At 44.2% G+C, this 15,802-nt stretch overlaps 1 protein-coding gene across 1 annotated transcript in view; it reads left to right on the top strand.

The window, feature by feature from the left end:
* LOC147666434 (uncharacterized) overlaps positions 1 to 15,802 on the top strand; it is a 75,920-nt gene that overhangs the window by 18,558 nt on the left and 41,560 nt on the right. The window contains exon 2 of the mRNA XM_086949066.1: positions 4,093 to 4,305. Within this exon, the coding sequence (XP_086805192.1) occupies positions 4,093 to 4,305 (213 nt within the window). The remainder of the gene's footprint in view (positions 1 to 4,092; positions 4,306 to 15,802) is intronic.

The following is a 15,802-nucleotide window of genomic DNA, read 5'->3' as shown; positions in this document are numbered from 1 at the left end:
AACACCCGCTGTTACCCGTCAGGCATTGCAGCGCCAGCTTGACGTTGGAGCAGGAAGCCGATGATGAGACAAGACAACCATAGGGCTGAATGAAACATGTCATCCAGCTTATTAATTGTGTGAGGTTTCCTAGTTCTGACAAGGGACCTGCCTGGTTCCCTGACTGTCGATCCCACAAGTCAATTCAGAGAGAGAGACTCCATTACAAAATTGGTATTATTCCCAAGGGGAACTTTGTACAACTTTTTTGTTACATGTTCTTAGGACAGGTACACTGGACCCCAATAAATATTGTCCTTTTTTCTGTCCCCTTCTGTTGTTCACACGCTGTACAGAACTGAACATCTATAGATGATCTTGTGTGGGGCTGTACAGAGCTGAACATCTAAAAATGATTACGTGTGGGAGTCAGCAGAGTGGATCAATTGTATATGATCTTCTCTGGGGCTGTATAAAGCTGAACACTTATAGATGATCTTGTGTGGAGCTGCACAAAGTTGAACATCTATAGATGATCTTGTCTGGGGCTGTACAGAGCTGAACATCTATAGATGATATTGTGTGGGACTCAGCAGAGTTGAACACATGTGGATGATCTTTTCTGGGGCTGTATACAGCTGAACATCTATAGATTATCTTGTCTGGGGCTGTATAGAGCTGAACACCTATAGATGATCTTGTGTGGGACTGTAAAGAGTGGATCACCTGTACATCATCTTCACAGTGGCTGTATAAAACTGAACACCTATAGATGATCTTGTGTGGGGCTGTACAGAGTTGAACATCTATAGATGATCTTGTGTGGGGCTGTATTGAGCTGAACACCTATAGATGATATTGTGTGGGACTATGCTGAATGGATCACTTGTAGAGGATATTCTCTGTGGCTGTATAGAGCTGAACATTTATAGATGATCTTGTGTGAGGCTGTACGGAGCTGAACATCTATAGATGATATTGTGAGGGGCTGTACATAGCTGAACATCTAGAGATGATCTTGTGTGGGACTCAGCAGAGTGGATCACTTGTAGATGATCTTCTTTGTGGCTGTATAGAGCCGAACATCTATAGATGATCTTGTATTGGGATGTACAGAGCTGAACATCTATAGTTGTTCTTGTGTTGGACTGTGCAGAGTGCATCACTTGTAGATGATCTTCTCTGAGGCTTTATAGAGCTGAACATCTATAGATGATCTTGTATTAGGCTGTACAGAGATAAACATCTATAGATGATCTTGTGTGGGAGTCAGCAGAGTTGAACACTTGTGGATGATCTTGTTTGGGGCTGTATACAGCTGAACATCTATAGATGATCTTGTCCGGGGCTGTATAGAGCTGAACACCTATAGATGATCTTGTGTGGGACTGTACAGAGCTGTACATCTATAGATGATCTTGTGTGGGACTGTACAGAGCTGAACATCTATAGATGATCTTGTATTGGGCTGTACAGAGCTGAACATCTATAGATGATCTTGTATTGGGCTGTACAGAGCTGAACACCTATAGATGATCTTGTATTGGGCTGTACAGAGCTGAACATCTATAGATGATCTTGTATTGGGCTGTACAGAGCTGAACATCTATAGATGATCTTTTATTGGGCAATACAGAGCTGAACATCTATAGATGATCTTGTATTGGGCAATACAGAGCTGATCATCTATAGATGATCTTGTGTGGGGCTGCACAGAGCTGAACATCTATAGATGATATTTTGTGGGCTGTGTGGAGCCCATCTCCCACAGACGCACTGGTGTAGACTGGACAGAGCAGACACTCAGTCTCAGCACCGGGGAGGGGGTGCATTCACTAAGTCTCACTAGTGCTCACCTTTGGCATCCTTGATGTCTTTTTGCGGCTTATCTTAAAGACTATCTGACTATCTGACTCTCTGTCCACTGCGCTCTGTCTAACTGAGTGAGTGACCCTTCTTGGGTGTGGTTGTTCACCTTGCTACTACAGGGCAGCGTCACATATGAGCTGTACTTAGACTTTCCACACATGAGCTTATAGGTTCCTCTACAGGGTGTCTCTATATTGGTCAGATCACTTCCTGGTTTTCGTCCATGTCTCTTGAGTTTCTTCCCGCCAGTGGTCATGCCCCAAAACATCTCTGGCCAGGAGATGGAATCACCAGAGCCGGTCAAGGCTCCACTACATGAAAGTCCACAGGAGATTAATGTACTCTCTCAAACTGCAGAGAACCCATTGCAACTCCATTTACTAGATCAAGGACAAAGAAACTATCAAATCCCGAAAATATTATAAAAAATAGGCAACATTGGCGCGTCTGTGTTTCCTGTGCAAGCAATAAATTGAAGGTGTGAGTCAGTGTGAGCTGCAGCCGAAGATCAGGTGGCCCAGATGAGACCACTCTGCTCCATGGAGCTGTAAAGGCCACTTCGGAAAAGAGCTGACCACAGCTGCCCTCGAGGGCCCATCTGTGGTACAACTCTGGGGCCCTCATCACAGGGGCCATTTAAGAACCTCATTCTGGCTCATCCCAGAAAAATCATTAATGGGTATCCTGCTAACTCTAGAACAGACTTATCAAGGAGGGACTGTGTTGAAGTTGGTGTTTACGCACCAGTTCTTGCGCTTTTTTCTTTGGAGTTTCACACAGAGATGTTTGCTCTTTCAGCCCCTGAACTATCTTTGTGAAGACCAAAATCGTGTGAAACTGGTGGGGTCTCTTGGACTCAAGACCTGGCTCTGTTATGTGGGATGCAGGAAAAGAAGTTGTTCTTCAAAGTGAACTCAAAAAGTAACCCAATTTCGTGGCCCAGTAATCCCAAATGTGCAAGTACTGTGCCTGGGTAAAGGATGTGGGCAAAAGCAAAACCGGTCCCGGCCCCACCGCTGCAGTACGCCTGGGGGACCATACAATGCTGTCCTCAGCCAGGGCCCGGTTCATAGCAGCAAAGCAGGGTCAGGACACACCCGGCTACACGCAGAGCCCAGGGTGAAAAGGGCACCCACCGCCCATCCCCTCCCCACAAGGGTCACAAACAGCTCCATGCCCCCATCACCTAGATACAGCCAGAGGTCCTGGCCAGGAGCTGGGCCTGCCTGGGTCCATGAACCCTCCCAGCCCTGCCATCGTCCACTTAGATACTGAAACAGCCGCAGGGTTTGCACAGTGCATTGGGGTGGGGGGCTGTATGTCTCCTCCCTCCTCCACCACATCACAGCAAGGAGTTGAAGACACGCTCTGCCCAGCTCTGCCTCTGCCCCTCCAGTCCCAGCCCTCCACTCCTGTCTCTATGACCCCCCTGAAGCTAGGTCCCTTGCCATGCCACTCTCTGCCCCTCCAGTCCCAGCCCTCCACTCCAGTCTCCATGGCCCCCCTGAACCTAGGTCCCTTGCCATGCCACTCTCTGCCCCTCCAGTCCCAGCCCTCCACTCCAGTCTCCATGGCCCCCCTGAACCTAGGTCCCTTGCTATGCCACTCTCTGCCCCTCCAGGCCCAAGGCCTCCACCCCTGACTCCACAAATCTCCTGAAGCTAGAGCCCTGGCCTTATCATGCTACTCTCTGCCCCTCCTGCCCCCAGACCTAGCCCCAGCCCTGCACCCCTGACTGAAGTACCCCCTGCTGAGACTTCCAAGCTGCTGAGAGCAAGCTGAAGATATCGGAGGGTGCGCCCCCCGCATGAGGGAATATATCCTCCGTGGGGGCCGGTGTTCATGGGGTGGGCAGTCATTTTCCATTTTGGAGACAAAACTCGACACCAAATTCTGGTAAACTCATAATGGGCACCTGAAGTCGGTTCTCTTTCATTAATATGTAAGGCAGAACGAAGGAAGGAACGAATGGAAGAGTAAAAAATAAGACTGGAAGCAAGAAAGGAAAATCTAAAAAGAAACACTAAAGAAGGCATTGCGGATGGGGGAGAAACGATGGGTAAGAGGAGGGTAGATCCTGAACCAGAAAAACATCACCGGCCTGAAAAATGAACAGACAGCAGTGATCTGGAATGAGCCGTAAATCTGCTAGGAAAAACAAACTGTTTTTTTAAAAAAAGGAAGCAAATGTAATATTGTTGTTAGATTTTTGCAATTAGGCAAAGCTATCTTGTCTGAATACAGTGTCAAACCATGAACAGATGCATCCATCCACGCTTAGAAGGCACTGTGGGAGCTCAGCACTTCTGCATATGTCACTTATGTTTGGTTTCTTTCCTTCTTCAGCCCACTCCTTGAAGTGCTTTTCGTGTGCTGCCACCAGTGTGAGCTGCGACACTCAGAGCACCTGTGAAGCGGGGGCAGATGGGTACTGCGCCTCCATGTCTGCCACAGCAGGTAAGTGAGATCTGCCCCCCCCCCCCCCCCCCCCCATCATGTTTACTTCAGGCAGCTTACAACTCCTGGGAACGAAAGATTAATCCCACCCAAAAAATTGGTAGAAATGTCTCCAGGGAATCGTCTTAGAATACAAACTCAACATGGCGGCACAGGTGAGCGCAGTCGGCTCCTCCCACTCACTCATGCTACGCAGCCTCAGAAACATCTTCTGATGTCGACTCAAGTCAAAGAACCTTGTTGGTTATTCAAAACCTTCAAGTGCAGTGTATACCAAATATTTACTTTGTTCACTGTATAAAATCTACTTTTCCGAAAGTTAAAGGATGTTTAGCTGACCCTTAACTGTTTCTCATTTACATTTACATGCTTGCTAGTGATACAATCACACATCCCAGGTTTTCACATCATTCATTTATTCCTTTCATTATAGTTCATAAAACTGTCCATTTAATTTGCCAGTTGCTGTTGTAAGTCTGCTTTTCGGAGGAGGTCGCTTATTCGTAAGAAGAATTTTACCCCTCAACATATCAATTTGTCAGATGACCCCCATCCAGCAGGTAACAGGTTTGTCAGGGCCTCCTACATGAAAAATCCTGGAAAAAAAGCCAATTGTGCATGCGGAGTGTTTTAAGGTTTATTTGCACTCTGTTCACGGCGGACGAGACCGGAATACAGAGGCACAACCGGCATTATGCCCTGACTAGAAAATCCATCAGAACCGCATAATTAATACGACGTTGACAGACCGTAATCTACGTCAAACGCCCTGAGGAAGCCCCGGGCCGGATGGCCATGTAAGGGGTGAAACACGTGTTGGCTGTTTTTTTCTGCTCACCCACTCTGGTGAACAGAGTGCGAATAAACCTTCAAAACACTCCGCATGCACAATTGGAATTTTTTCCAGGATAAATCATAGATGAAAAGTATCCTGCCCTGACAAACCTGTTGCTTCATACTTACCTCAGGGGGTTAGGGGTTGCACCCCCTGTCTAGGGCAAGAAGACGAGAAAACTACGTGCTCATTTTTTGGTGAGTAAGGGATTGGGAGCTTTCACCCCATCACTCTCAAAAAGTCCATCCAGCAGGTCACAGCTTGCCTACAGGAGCGGATGTTTAGCTCTTGGAATATTGGTTTAAAGAGTGTCTATCCCAGATCCTTGACTATTGCACATGTACTTCTGATCAAAGATAGGGAGGAGGAATTGGTGTCCAATCAGTTCCCCAGGTTAGATATCTAAATCAAATGCAGGACAGGACACTTGTAACTACGTTACATTAGGTTTCTTAGATAACCCTCATAAACGCTACGTTAGTTTTTGTTGCGGTTTATATCGTTTTTCCACCCCACATAAGCATTGTGGCACTTATCATTGGGTCATCTAGCGTGCTATATGCCAGCCTCAAGCCTGAGGCAACCTCTGGTGTGGCGTAGTAGTGTCCAGAGATGTGCGCAGATACCCCCACAGTGAAGGTTGTACTTAAAAAACACCTACATCCAAAAACTACTTCAATTATAATAGGATGCGGTCTGTTATTAAAATAGATGGGTATGCTCTTAGATCAAGTTACTGGATCTTCGCATATCACTTCACTCACAAAGTCAACATGTTTCTGCTCCTTATTGCCCAGCCGGGTCTATGGAGCATTCGTCAGGACAGACAAAACACAATAAAATTCTACTCACACCTTTTGTGTAGTATTCAGTGGCCTTTTTTGTTACCCACTTTGGTTCAAAATTGTTCGATTCACCTGTAATGAAAATCAGATGTAAAATATTTTCTCAATAGCGGGGGTATACCGTAGCATATTTTATATATCTTCCTTTCTAGAAGATTAAGCATTAATTTATGCGTATTTTATTCACATTTTTAGTCTCTATGGGGACCATCATGGCAAGTCACAAAAGGAGCTTTCAAGAGCGAGATCAAACACTACATTTGGCAGATATTTACTAGAAAAGGCGAAGTGGGGGGATAGTGGTTTCTAATGTTGTCACCCCCTCTATTGTCATCAAATTGATTTTTCATCACATATCGTCTTTGCCCATAATTACATGTTCTTATCGAGCTACTTTATGTTAGGCCGCTTTCACATAAGGTCTCTGTTTCATTAACCTATTTCAAGCGCGACTTTAATGTTGATACTCTTACAACGTAACCATTAGAGTACGGAGAGTCTGTGTTACGGGGCTGTTTGTTAACAAGACGAGAAGAACCCCATTGTTATTGTTCCTTAACATTTAAATTGCACCTTTCATTTTCACACACAAAAATATATATCGGTTGTTACCACAATAGATTATTCGTTAGTGCGTTGTCTATCAAGAAAGCGTTAGTGCACTTTACTTCGTGCCCCTTGAAAACCCGTTCAATTTGTTACCTTAGTAGCGTGAATTTTACTTGTCCTCTGGGGAGCTGGACTCAAGGTTCCAGGCTGCGAGAAGAGGAGGCAAGAAACAAACTTCCATTAACGTTACCATATGGACGCCACGATGTCCGTGTAGTCTCAATGCCGCCATTCTCACCCGCAAGGAAAGGCGAATTCCGCGTCTAGTGCTGGCTCTGCCCCTGGACGCGGAATCGTAGTCATCATCCTGCTTTTGAGTCTTCATGATGTTAGTAATAGAAAGGGGACAGATTACGTCTATTTTTATGTAGTTAAGCGTTAATGCCAATATTATTAAACTTCCAAGTATCTCATTATTTTAACGCACTCCAAACATATACTATCTTCATTAGTAGGTTTTCTCGATATTTTCTAGTCTATATCCGTCATGACGGCGAAGGTTAGCTAAATTCATATTTTACTTCAGGAGCTGTTTTCTCTGTTAAAAAGCACTCCGTAATGTTACATAAGTGCTTTTGATCATTTATCCGGGTTCCCTGTATGTTAACGTTTTTGCAAAGCATAATTCTCATCATAGATATAGAGATAGGACTAGCAATGGTATTCAATGTCTTTATATACAAGCTCTTTCCATGGCATACATATAGTGTTCATTACCAATGAAATGACTGGTGATCATAATGATTGCTATGTGGTTATGCAAACTGATGCCACGGAATGTTGTCGTTAAGGTCAAATTGGTGGGTTTTCAGTCTGTCCACCAATCTTTGTTCCTTTTCATACAAAGTCTTTTCTGCATTGGTGGTTTTCTCTTTCAACATTTCGATCACAGTCCACTTAAGTTCTTCTGCATTGTGGCCGGATTCGACAAAATGGGTACAAAGTTTTGTTGTGTTCTTCTTCAGTTTAATATTACTTTTTGTTCCCCTATTCTTAATTTTACTTTTCTGCAGGTCATTCCTATGTATTTCTTCCCATAGGGACATGTTATCATATAGATAACGTGCGTCGAGTTGCAGTTCGTATGCTGTCTTTGAGTCCACGTTAATGATTCCGTCAGTTGTAGAGTCTTATACAGGTCCCGCATGGGTAGTGTCCTGTCACTGGGGCCATCTCGATATCACTTACTTGTCCACTTGTGTGATGTTTCTTTGGACGTGTATGCACAAGTATGTCTTTCAGGTGCCGCGTTTGTCTGTGTGCGAATCTGGGTTTTGGCCAATTGAAATTGCCAGTTGCTAATATTCGCAAGTTCTTATTAATTATTTTCTGTACATTGTATGTTGCTGGGTAGTATGTTGTGACACATGTCACTAAATCTTGTATGGGTTCCTTCACATTTGTCTCAAGAAGGCATTCCCTCGGTTGATTTTTTGCCCTCTTGCGGCATTTAGATATTGTTGACTGCTTTTAATCCCGACTTTGTTGTTTTTTACTTAGTTCTTGTGTTTGTTTTCTGTAATCAATTTCCTGACTGCAATTTTTTTTCAGCCTCAAAAATTGGCTGTAGGGCAGGTTATCCCTAAGAGGTGATTCTACATCTAAACCAACCAGTAACATTGTCTCTTGATCGAAAGGCATATCCGACACTTGATTAAGGAGATCCCGAGTGTCCTTTAAGTAAGTTGGTGTTTTTGGAACCAAAGGTTTTAAGAACTGATCTGCGAACTTTGACAGAGGTTCTAATATTGAACCTATTCCCGAGACTATAGGACGTCCCGGTGGTGGGGATCTATTTTTATGTATTTTTGGTAAGGAATAGAAAAACTGAGTCTTCGGCGGGGGCATAGTGATCCTAGGAAAGGAAGGGTATAAACAACAGTGTCTAGCCCTCCTCGCTGATGAAAGGTTTTACAAAAAAATTGTTTCTGACCCTACACCAAGACTACAGAACTCCATTGCCATGATGGTCTATGAAGCAGAAACAAATGCTTGGATTTCAAAAAAGGAAGCAGAATACTTAATCACAAGAGAACCGAAGGACACTCGGGATCTCCTTAATCAAGTGTCGGATATGCCTTTCGATCAAGAGACAATGTTACTGGTTGGTTTAGATGTAGAATCACTCTACACCAGTGTACTGCAAAAAGAAACATTACAAATGCTAGAAGATGTATTATTTATGGAAGAGTGGAATTACCGGACACCGCGACATTTTGTACTAGAGTGTTGTCAGTTGGCACTGACTGAAAGTTTTTTCGAATTTGATGGGAGTCTCTTCTTACAAAGCCATGGCACTTCCATGGGGAGTGCCTTTGCCCCTTCAGTAGCAGGCCTGTATGTCAGCAATTTTGAAACTAGCAATGTGCTCACTGACACAAATCCTTTCACTTCCAGTATATTATACTGGAAGCGATACATAGATGACATCTTGATGATTTGGAAGAATGACAAAGATCTAAACCTATTTATTGATTGGCTGAACATAAGAGACAAATGGCTGAAATTTGCCTTCACATCGGATAACACCAGCATAGATTTTTTGGACCTGACGATCTTCATAAAAAATGGACAGGTCGAAACTAAAACGTTCCATAAACCAACTGCAAAGAATAGCCTCTTGTCATATAAGAGCTTTCATCCAAAACCTCTTAGGGATAGCCTGCCCTACAGCCAAGCTTCGAGGCTGAAAAGAAATTGCAGTCAGGAAATTGATTACAGAAAACAAGCACAAGAACTAAGTAAAAAACTACAAAGTCGGGATTATAAGCAGTCAACAATATCGAGATGCCGCAAGAGGGCAAAAAATCAACCGTGGGAATGCCTTCTTGAGACAAATGTGAAGGAACCCATACAAGATTTAGTGACATTTGTCACAACATACTGCCCAGCAACATACAATGTACAAAAAATAATTAATAAGAACTGGTGAATATTAGCAACTGGCAATTTCAATTGGCCAAAACCCAGATTCGCGAACAGACGAACGCGGGACCTGAAAGACATACTTGTGCATACACGTCCAAAGAAACATCACACAAGTGGACAAGTAAGGGATATCGAGATGGCCCCAGTGAGAGGACACTACCCATGCGGGACCTGCCTTGTATGTAAATTAACAACTACGACTAAGACTCTACAACTGACAGAATCATTAACCTGCACTCAAAGGCAGCAAACGAACTGCAACTCGACGCGCGTTATCGATATGATAACATGTCCCTGTGGGAAGAAATACATAGGAATGACCTGCAGAAAAGTAAAATTAAGTATAGGGGAACAAAAAAGTAATATTAAACTGAAGAAGAACACAACTAAACTTTGTATCCATTTTGTCGAATCCGGCCACAATGCAGAAGAACTTAAGTGGACTGTGATCGAAATGTTGAAAGAGAAAACCACCAATGCAGAAAAGACTTTGTATGAAAAGGAACAAAGATGGGTGGACAGACTGTAAACCCACCAATTTGGCCTTAATGACAACATTCCGTGGCATCAGTTTGCATAACCACATAGCAATCATTATGATCACCAGTCATTCCATGGGTAATGAACACTATATGTATGCCATGGAAAGAGCTTGTATATAGAGACATTGAATACCATTGCTAGTCCTATCTCTATATCTATGATGAGAATTATGCTTTGCAAAAACGTTAACATACAGGGAACCCGGATAAATGATCAAAAGCACTTATGTAACATTACGGAGTGCTTTTTAACAGAGAAAACAGCTCCTGAAGTAAAATATGAATTTAGCAAGCCTTCGCCGTCATGACGGATATAGACAAGAAAATATCGAGAAAACCTACTAATGAAGATAGTATATATTTGGAGTGCATTAAAATAATGAGATACTTGGAAGTTTAATAATATCGGCATCTACGCCGAAGAACATAAAAATAGACGTAATCTGTCCCCTTTCTATTACTAACATCATGAAGACTCAAAAGCAGGATGATGACGACGATTCCGCGTCCAGGGGCAGAGCCAGCACTAGACGCGGAATTCGCCTTTCCTTGTGGGTGAGAATGGCGGCATTGAGACTACACGGATATCGTGGCGTCCATATGGTAACGTTAATGGAAGTTTGTTTCTTGCCTCCTCTTCTCGCAGCCTGGGACTTTGAGTCCAGCTCCCCAGAGGACCAGCAAAATTCACGCTACTAAGGTAACAAATTGAACGGGTTTGCAAGGGGCACGAAGTAAAGTGCACTAACGCTTTCTTGATAGACAACGTACTAACGAATAATCTATTGTGGTAACAACCGATATATATTTTTGTGTGTGAAAACGAAAGGTGCAATTTAAATGTTAAGGAACAATAACAATGGGGTTCTTCTCGTCTTGTTAACAAACAGCCCCGTAACACAGACTCTCCGTACTCTAATGGTTACGTGGTAAGAGTATCAACATTAAAGTCGCGCTTGAAATAGGTTAATGAAACAGAGACCTTATGTGAAAGCGGCCTAACATAAAGTAGCTCGATAAGAACATGTAATTATGGGCAAAGTTGATATGTGACGAAAAATCAATTTGATGACAATAGAGGGGGGTGACAACATTAGAAACCACTATCCCCCCACTTCCCCTTTTCTAGTAAATATCTACCCAATGTAGTGTTTGATCTCGCTCTTGAAAGCTCCTTTTGTGACTCGCCATGATGGTCCCCATAGAGACTAAAAATGTGAATAAAATACGCATAAATTAATGCTTAATCTTCTAAAAAGGAAGATATATAAAATATGCTACGATATACCCCCGCTCTTGAGAAAATGTTTTACATCTGATTTTCATTACAGGTGAATCGAACAATTTTGAACCAAAGTGGGTAACAAAAAAGACCACTGAATACTACACAAAAGGTGTGAGTAGAATTTTATTGTATTGTGTCTGTCCGGACGAATGCTCCATAGACCCGGCTGGGCAATAAGGAGCAGAAACATGTTGACTTTGTGAGTGAAGTGATATGCGAAGATCCAGTAACTTGATCTAAGAGCATACCCATCTATTTTAATAACAGACCGCATCCCATTATAATTAAAGTAGTTTTTGGATGTAGATGTTTTTAAGTACAACCTTCACTGTGGGGGTATCTGCGCACATCTCTGGACACTACTACGCCACACCAGAGGTTGCCTCAGGCTTGAGGCTGGCATATAGCACGCTAGATGACCCAATGATAAATGCCACAACGCTTATGTGGGGCGGAAAAACGATATAAACCGCAACAAAAACTAACATAGCGTTTATGAGGGTTATCTAAGAAACCTAATGTAACGTAGTTACAAGTGTCCTGTCCTGCATTTGATTTAGATATTGCACTTGCAGACATCAGATGACTTATGGATTCTACTCTACATCCTCATGAAGGGCAGCTTGTGTTTTGCTGCTCCCTTTCCATGTTGTTAGTAGATTCTTTGAGTCGCAGACTCCTAAAGGATACCAGACGAAGCTCCTTTTGATGGATTACGGCTGGGTGAAAATGCGCCGATCTGTAGACTTGCGGCCGCAAGTGGGTGTAAGAGTTTATCACAGTCCACGCGTGTTTTTGTTTAGTCAGGATATTTTTATCTTCAAAAGCGTCATTTTCTTTCCTGTAGCATTACTTAGCCTAAAAGAATGCGGATCTCTCCAACTTGATATCTCATGCTTCTTGGATGCCTAATTCAGCTAAAGTTTTACCCAGTAGGGCACCCCATGCATTGATTTGCTTTTGCTCCATCTGTGCCTTAATTTATACCCAACATACCTTATTCAATGATCCAACTTCTGAGGCACAAAGTTTCCAGCATAGTTTTATGAAGGTATTCTTTGAAATTTCTGATTTTGAAGTCCAAATTCTAGAAGGATTGGAGTTGGAGATGCTGCTTTTTAGAGACAGAATCCTGCTTTGTACAAATTGGTTTGCATCTCGTTCAGTATATATATTTCCTTGCCACGCCATATTCCAATGCATATGGAAGGGAGGGTAGCTTCTGTATAGCCATTACTTTCCTCAAGTGGTTATGTGAATGGCAGCTCAATTTCTTTTTTAGGAAAATATAAGCAAAGATTAATGATTGAGCTTCGGCTCTCATTGCCGTTGTTTGTTCAGTTAATGACATGTGACACCCCCATATTAATTCCCCAGTACTTGCATGAGCAGACCGATTCTGCCTGTTTGCCTTTTACATACCAGTTGTACTTGCTGAACTGCATATCCACTAAGCGTACCACTTTTGTTTTCTTCAGGTTGAGCTCCAGCCCTTGCAAATCGATGTAGTTTGTCAGGGCGTTGATAACTCTTTGTAGGCCAATGGGGTTTTGGCTCAGTACCACAATAACGTCTGCGTATTGCAGGCATGTAATTGGCTTTCTTTTGCCAATTCGGCCGGACGGCTCTTGAAGATTATCAGATGGCTATTCATGTTGGCTATTCATGCCTGCCAGATACAAATTAAATAAGCTTGGTGCTAACGCGTAACTTTGTTTCAGACCGTTTTTGATGCTTATCCCGGCTGTCACTCTACACCTGTCTCCAAGTTCACATCTTCTGATGGAATCCCAGGAGAGCTAAATACACTGCCACTCAAGCCCTGGTCACCAGCACACTTGACTACGGCAATGCACTATATGCCAGAATCCCAAACCACCTCCTCAACCATCTTTAGATTGTGAGAAGTTGCCCTGGTATATGCTGTCCACTACTTATAGTGAGCACCTTACACCAGTCCAAACAACCCTTATGGTGATTAGGTCAAAATGAACCTTTAGTGAAAGCTATCCTAGTGATACCTGTGGAGAGCAGCCTTCAGGCCAAGCCTTGAAGGGATGTAAAGCAGCTTGTTTTACCAGAGCAGAACCTCCTGAGTGACCAAATGAAAGGAGAACCACACAAGTGTTATATAAAAATATGTATTCATTACTAAACACTCTCTACTAATCTCTATTCGAGATTAGAACATAAAGCACACACTACTTAATCAATAGAACGACAGTATATAGCACAATACACAGCGGCCTTCAGGGGGAGACCAAACCATATACTGAAAAAATGGTAGAACAACAACAACTTCAATAGACACAGGGCATAGAGCACGTAGAATCGCTGGGACCCCAAGGAACCACCCACAGGAGTGACAGAGGGAGCCCACAATGGACAGTTGCAGTGTGGGAACACAGAGGCAAGTTCCGTACAACTCTATGGGAAAGTCGCAGTTGAAAAATTACAGATTAAGGACACTTTGGAGAGGACTACAAGCAAACCCTTTGGAACATAGAAAGTTCTAAGTCCAGCATTGTTGTGAGTACCGAGGTACCCGTATTACCTATCCCAGAGGAGTCGGGTGCATAGGGGTCAAATGGTGTAGGAAACCCTTGTTGTTTTCAATGGCGTGATGTGAAGAAGTGCTGCTGCCAAGATGAAAAGTGTCCAGTGGAATCTAAGCCTGGATCCGAGGTGGGAAGAACCTGAAAGCAAAGGGGACAGAGTCTGGGTCACCTCAGGGTGACCAGGGGCTCGATAGGTGAATTCCCACAGATGTCGGGTGCTTCGGTGTGAAGATAGGATGCTTGACTCTGCAGCCACGGGGACCAGGCGACATTGACGATGACCAAAGTCCGGAGGTGAGCTGTCCCACAAAGGATGTTGAGTCCTGAGGTGTCAGTGTCCCGATTGAACACCAACAAGCCTTGGCCAAGGCAACCCACGCGGGCTGAGGAAACAGGTTACTGTGTGGACCAACAAGGTCGAGGGGACTCTCCAAGCAATGGGGAGTGGGCACATCTGGAGCAACCAGGGAAGCCCAAGGAAAATAAAAGTGACCCTCGCCAGAAACTACAAGCTAACGGACCAGGGATTGCGAAGGGACCTCGAGCGGAATCACAAAGCACCAGCCCACAGAGCACACATAGAGTGGAGCCAGGAGATCTTCAGGAGAAATGCTGCTCTGGGACGGGACTACAAGTAGTTAAAAGCACAGCCTCAGGGATAGCCAAAAAGCATATGCTGCTGGAAAAGTATACAGTGCACAGGGGCTCGGGTTGCACTGTCCCCACAAGGGATACTGGTCTCAGGATTGCTGAGAGAGCAGATTGACCTCAGGGACACTCTGGAATCCACCTCCTGTGTTGCAAAAATCTTCAGAGTACTCAGGAGCTCAGGGGTTGCAAACCGGTCAAATGTGTTTAGGTGCCTCCTGCTGCAGGGGAGTAACTCCTTTACTCCAAGGGAGATTCTTCTGTCATCGAGCGAAGTGTATACCGTCGAAGTACTTAGTTTCTTGTTTCAGAGATTAGTCCAAGTAAAATCCAAAATCCTGTAGTCAGGTTGCCCACTTTGTACCCAGGGAAGGGTTGGACTGACTCTGGGGACCATCCTAGGGGAGGGGCAGGACAGAGGGGTAGCTACACCCATGTCCTTTGTCCAGTTCCACGGCAGAGCAGGAGCAAATGGCTCCTGCATATGGTTTGAGCTGAACTATGCACAGGGACAGCAAATGTGTCCCCAGTGCAGACTTTCAGGCACTCTCAGAGTGCACCCACCCAGCCCCAATACACTAAAGCCTGTCTGGGAGGTGGTAACACCTCCCTGTGACAGGAAACCTATTGTCCGGCCTTCCTCTGCTCGAGCTTGGCTCAGCAGCAAGAGGGCAGAATTGTGTCCGTAGCTGGCAGCATCCATTTTGTGATGCCCAGGTTCGAGAAAGCTGGTACCGGGTAAACCGGTGATCCAAATAAGTCCCTCTAAGAGGGTGGAATTATACCTCTCCCGCCAGTTACTGGTGGGGAGGTATGATTCCAAGGTGTTTGACACCAAACACAACATGTTTCTAAGCAGCAGTTTTAAAGTTAGCATTTACCGCGAGGTATAATGCACTTTAAGTATATATGGTTTGCTGCATCTCAGACAACCCCGAAGAGTAGATTCTGAAGGCTGCAGAGTGGCCCTACTCATGCAGGGGCACCCTCTTAAACAGAACCCAGCACCCTACCTTCAGGATTGTAAAGGCCTGACATAGGGATGACTGATAGGTGTATATGTGTAGTGATTTATAATAGATGTAGGGAACCTATATCTCAGTAAGGGGTGCATGCACCACCTCACACAGGCTGCAGCAGCAGACCTGTGGTGTCAGTTTGAATGGTCTTTCAGGGTTGGCATAATACATGCTTCAGCCCCTGGGAGGCCTCTGATGTACTTATGCCCTGGGTACATGGTGTACCAT

Source organism: Lissotriton vulgaris, unplaced genomic scaffold (assembly GCF_964263255.1).
Source record: "Lissotriton vulgaris unplaced genomic scaffold, aLisVul1.2 SCAFFOLD_3885, whole genome shotgun sequence".
NCBI lineage: Eukaryota > Metazoa > Chordata > Amphibia > Caudata > Salamandridae > Lissotriton > Lissotriton vulgaris.
Note: the sequence above shows the minus strand (reverse complement) of the source record. Positions and strands in the feature narration are given on the sequence as shown.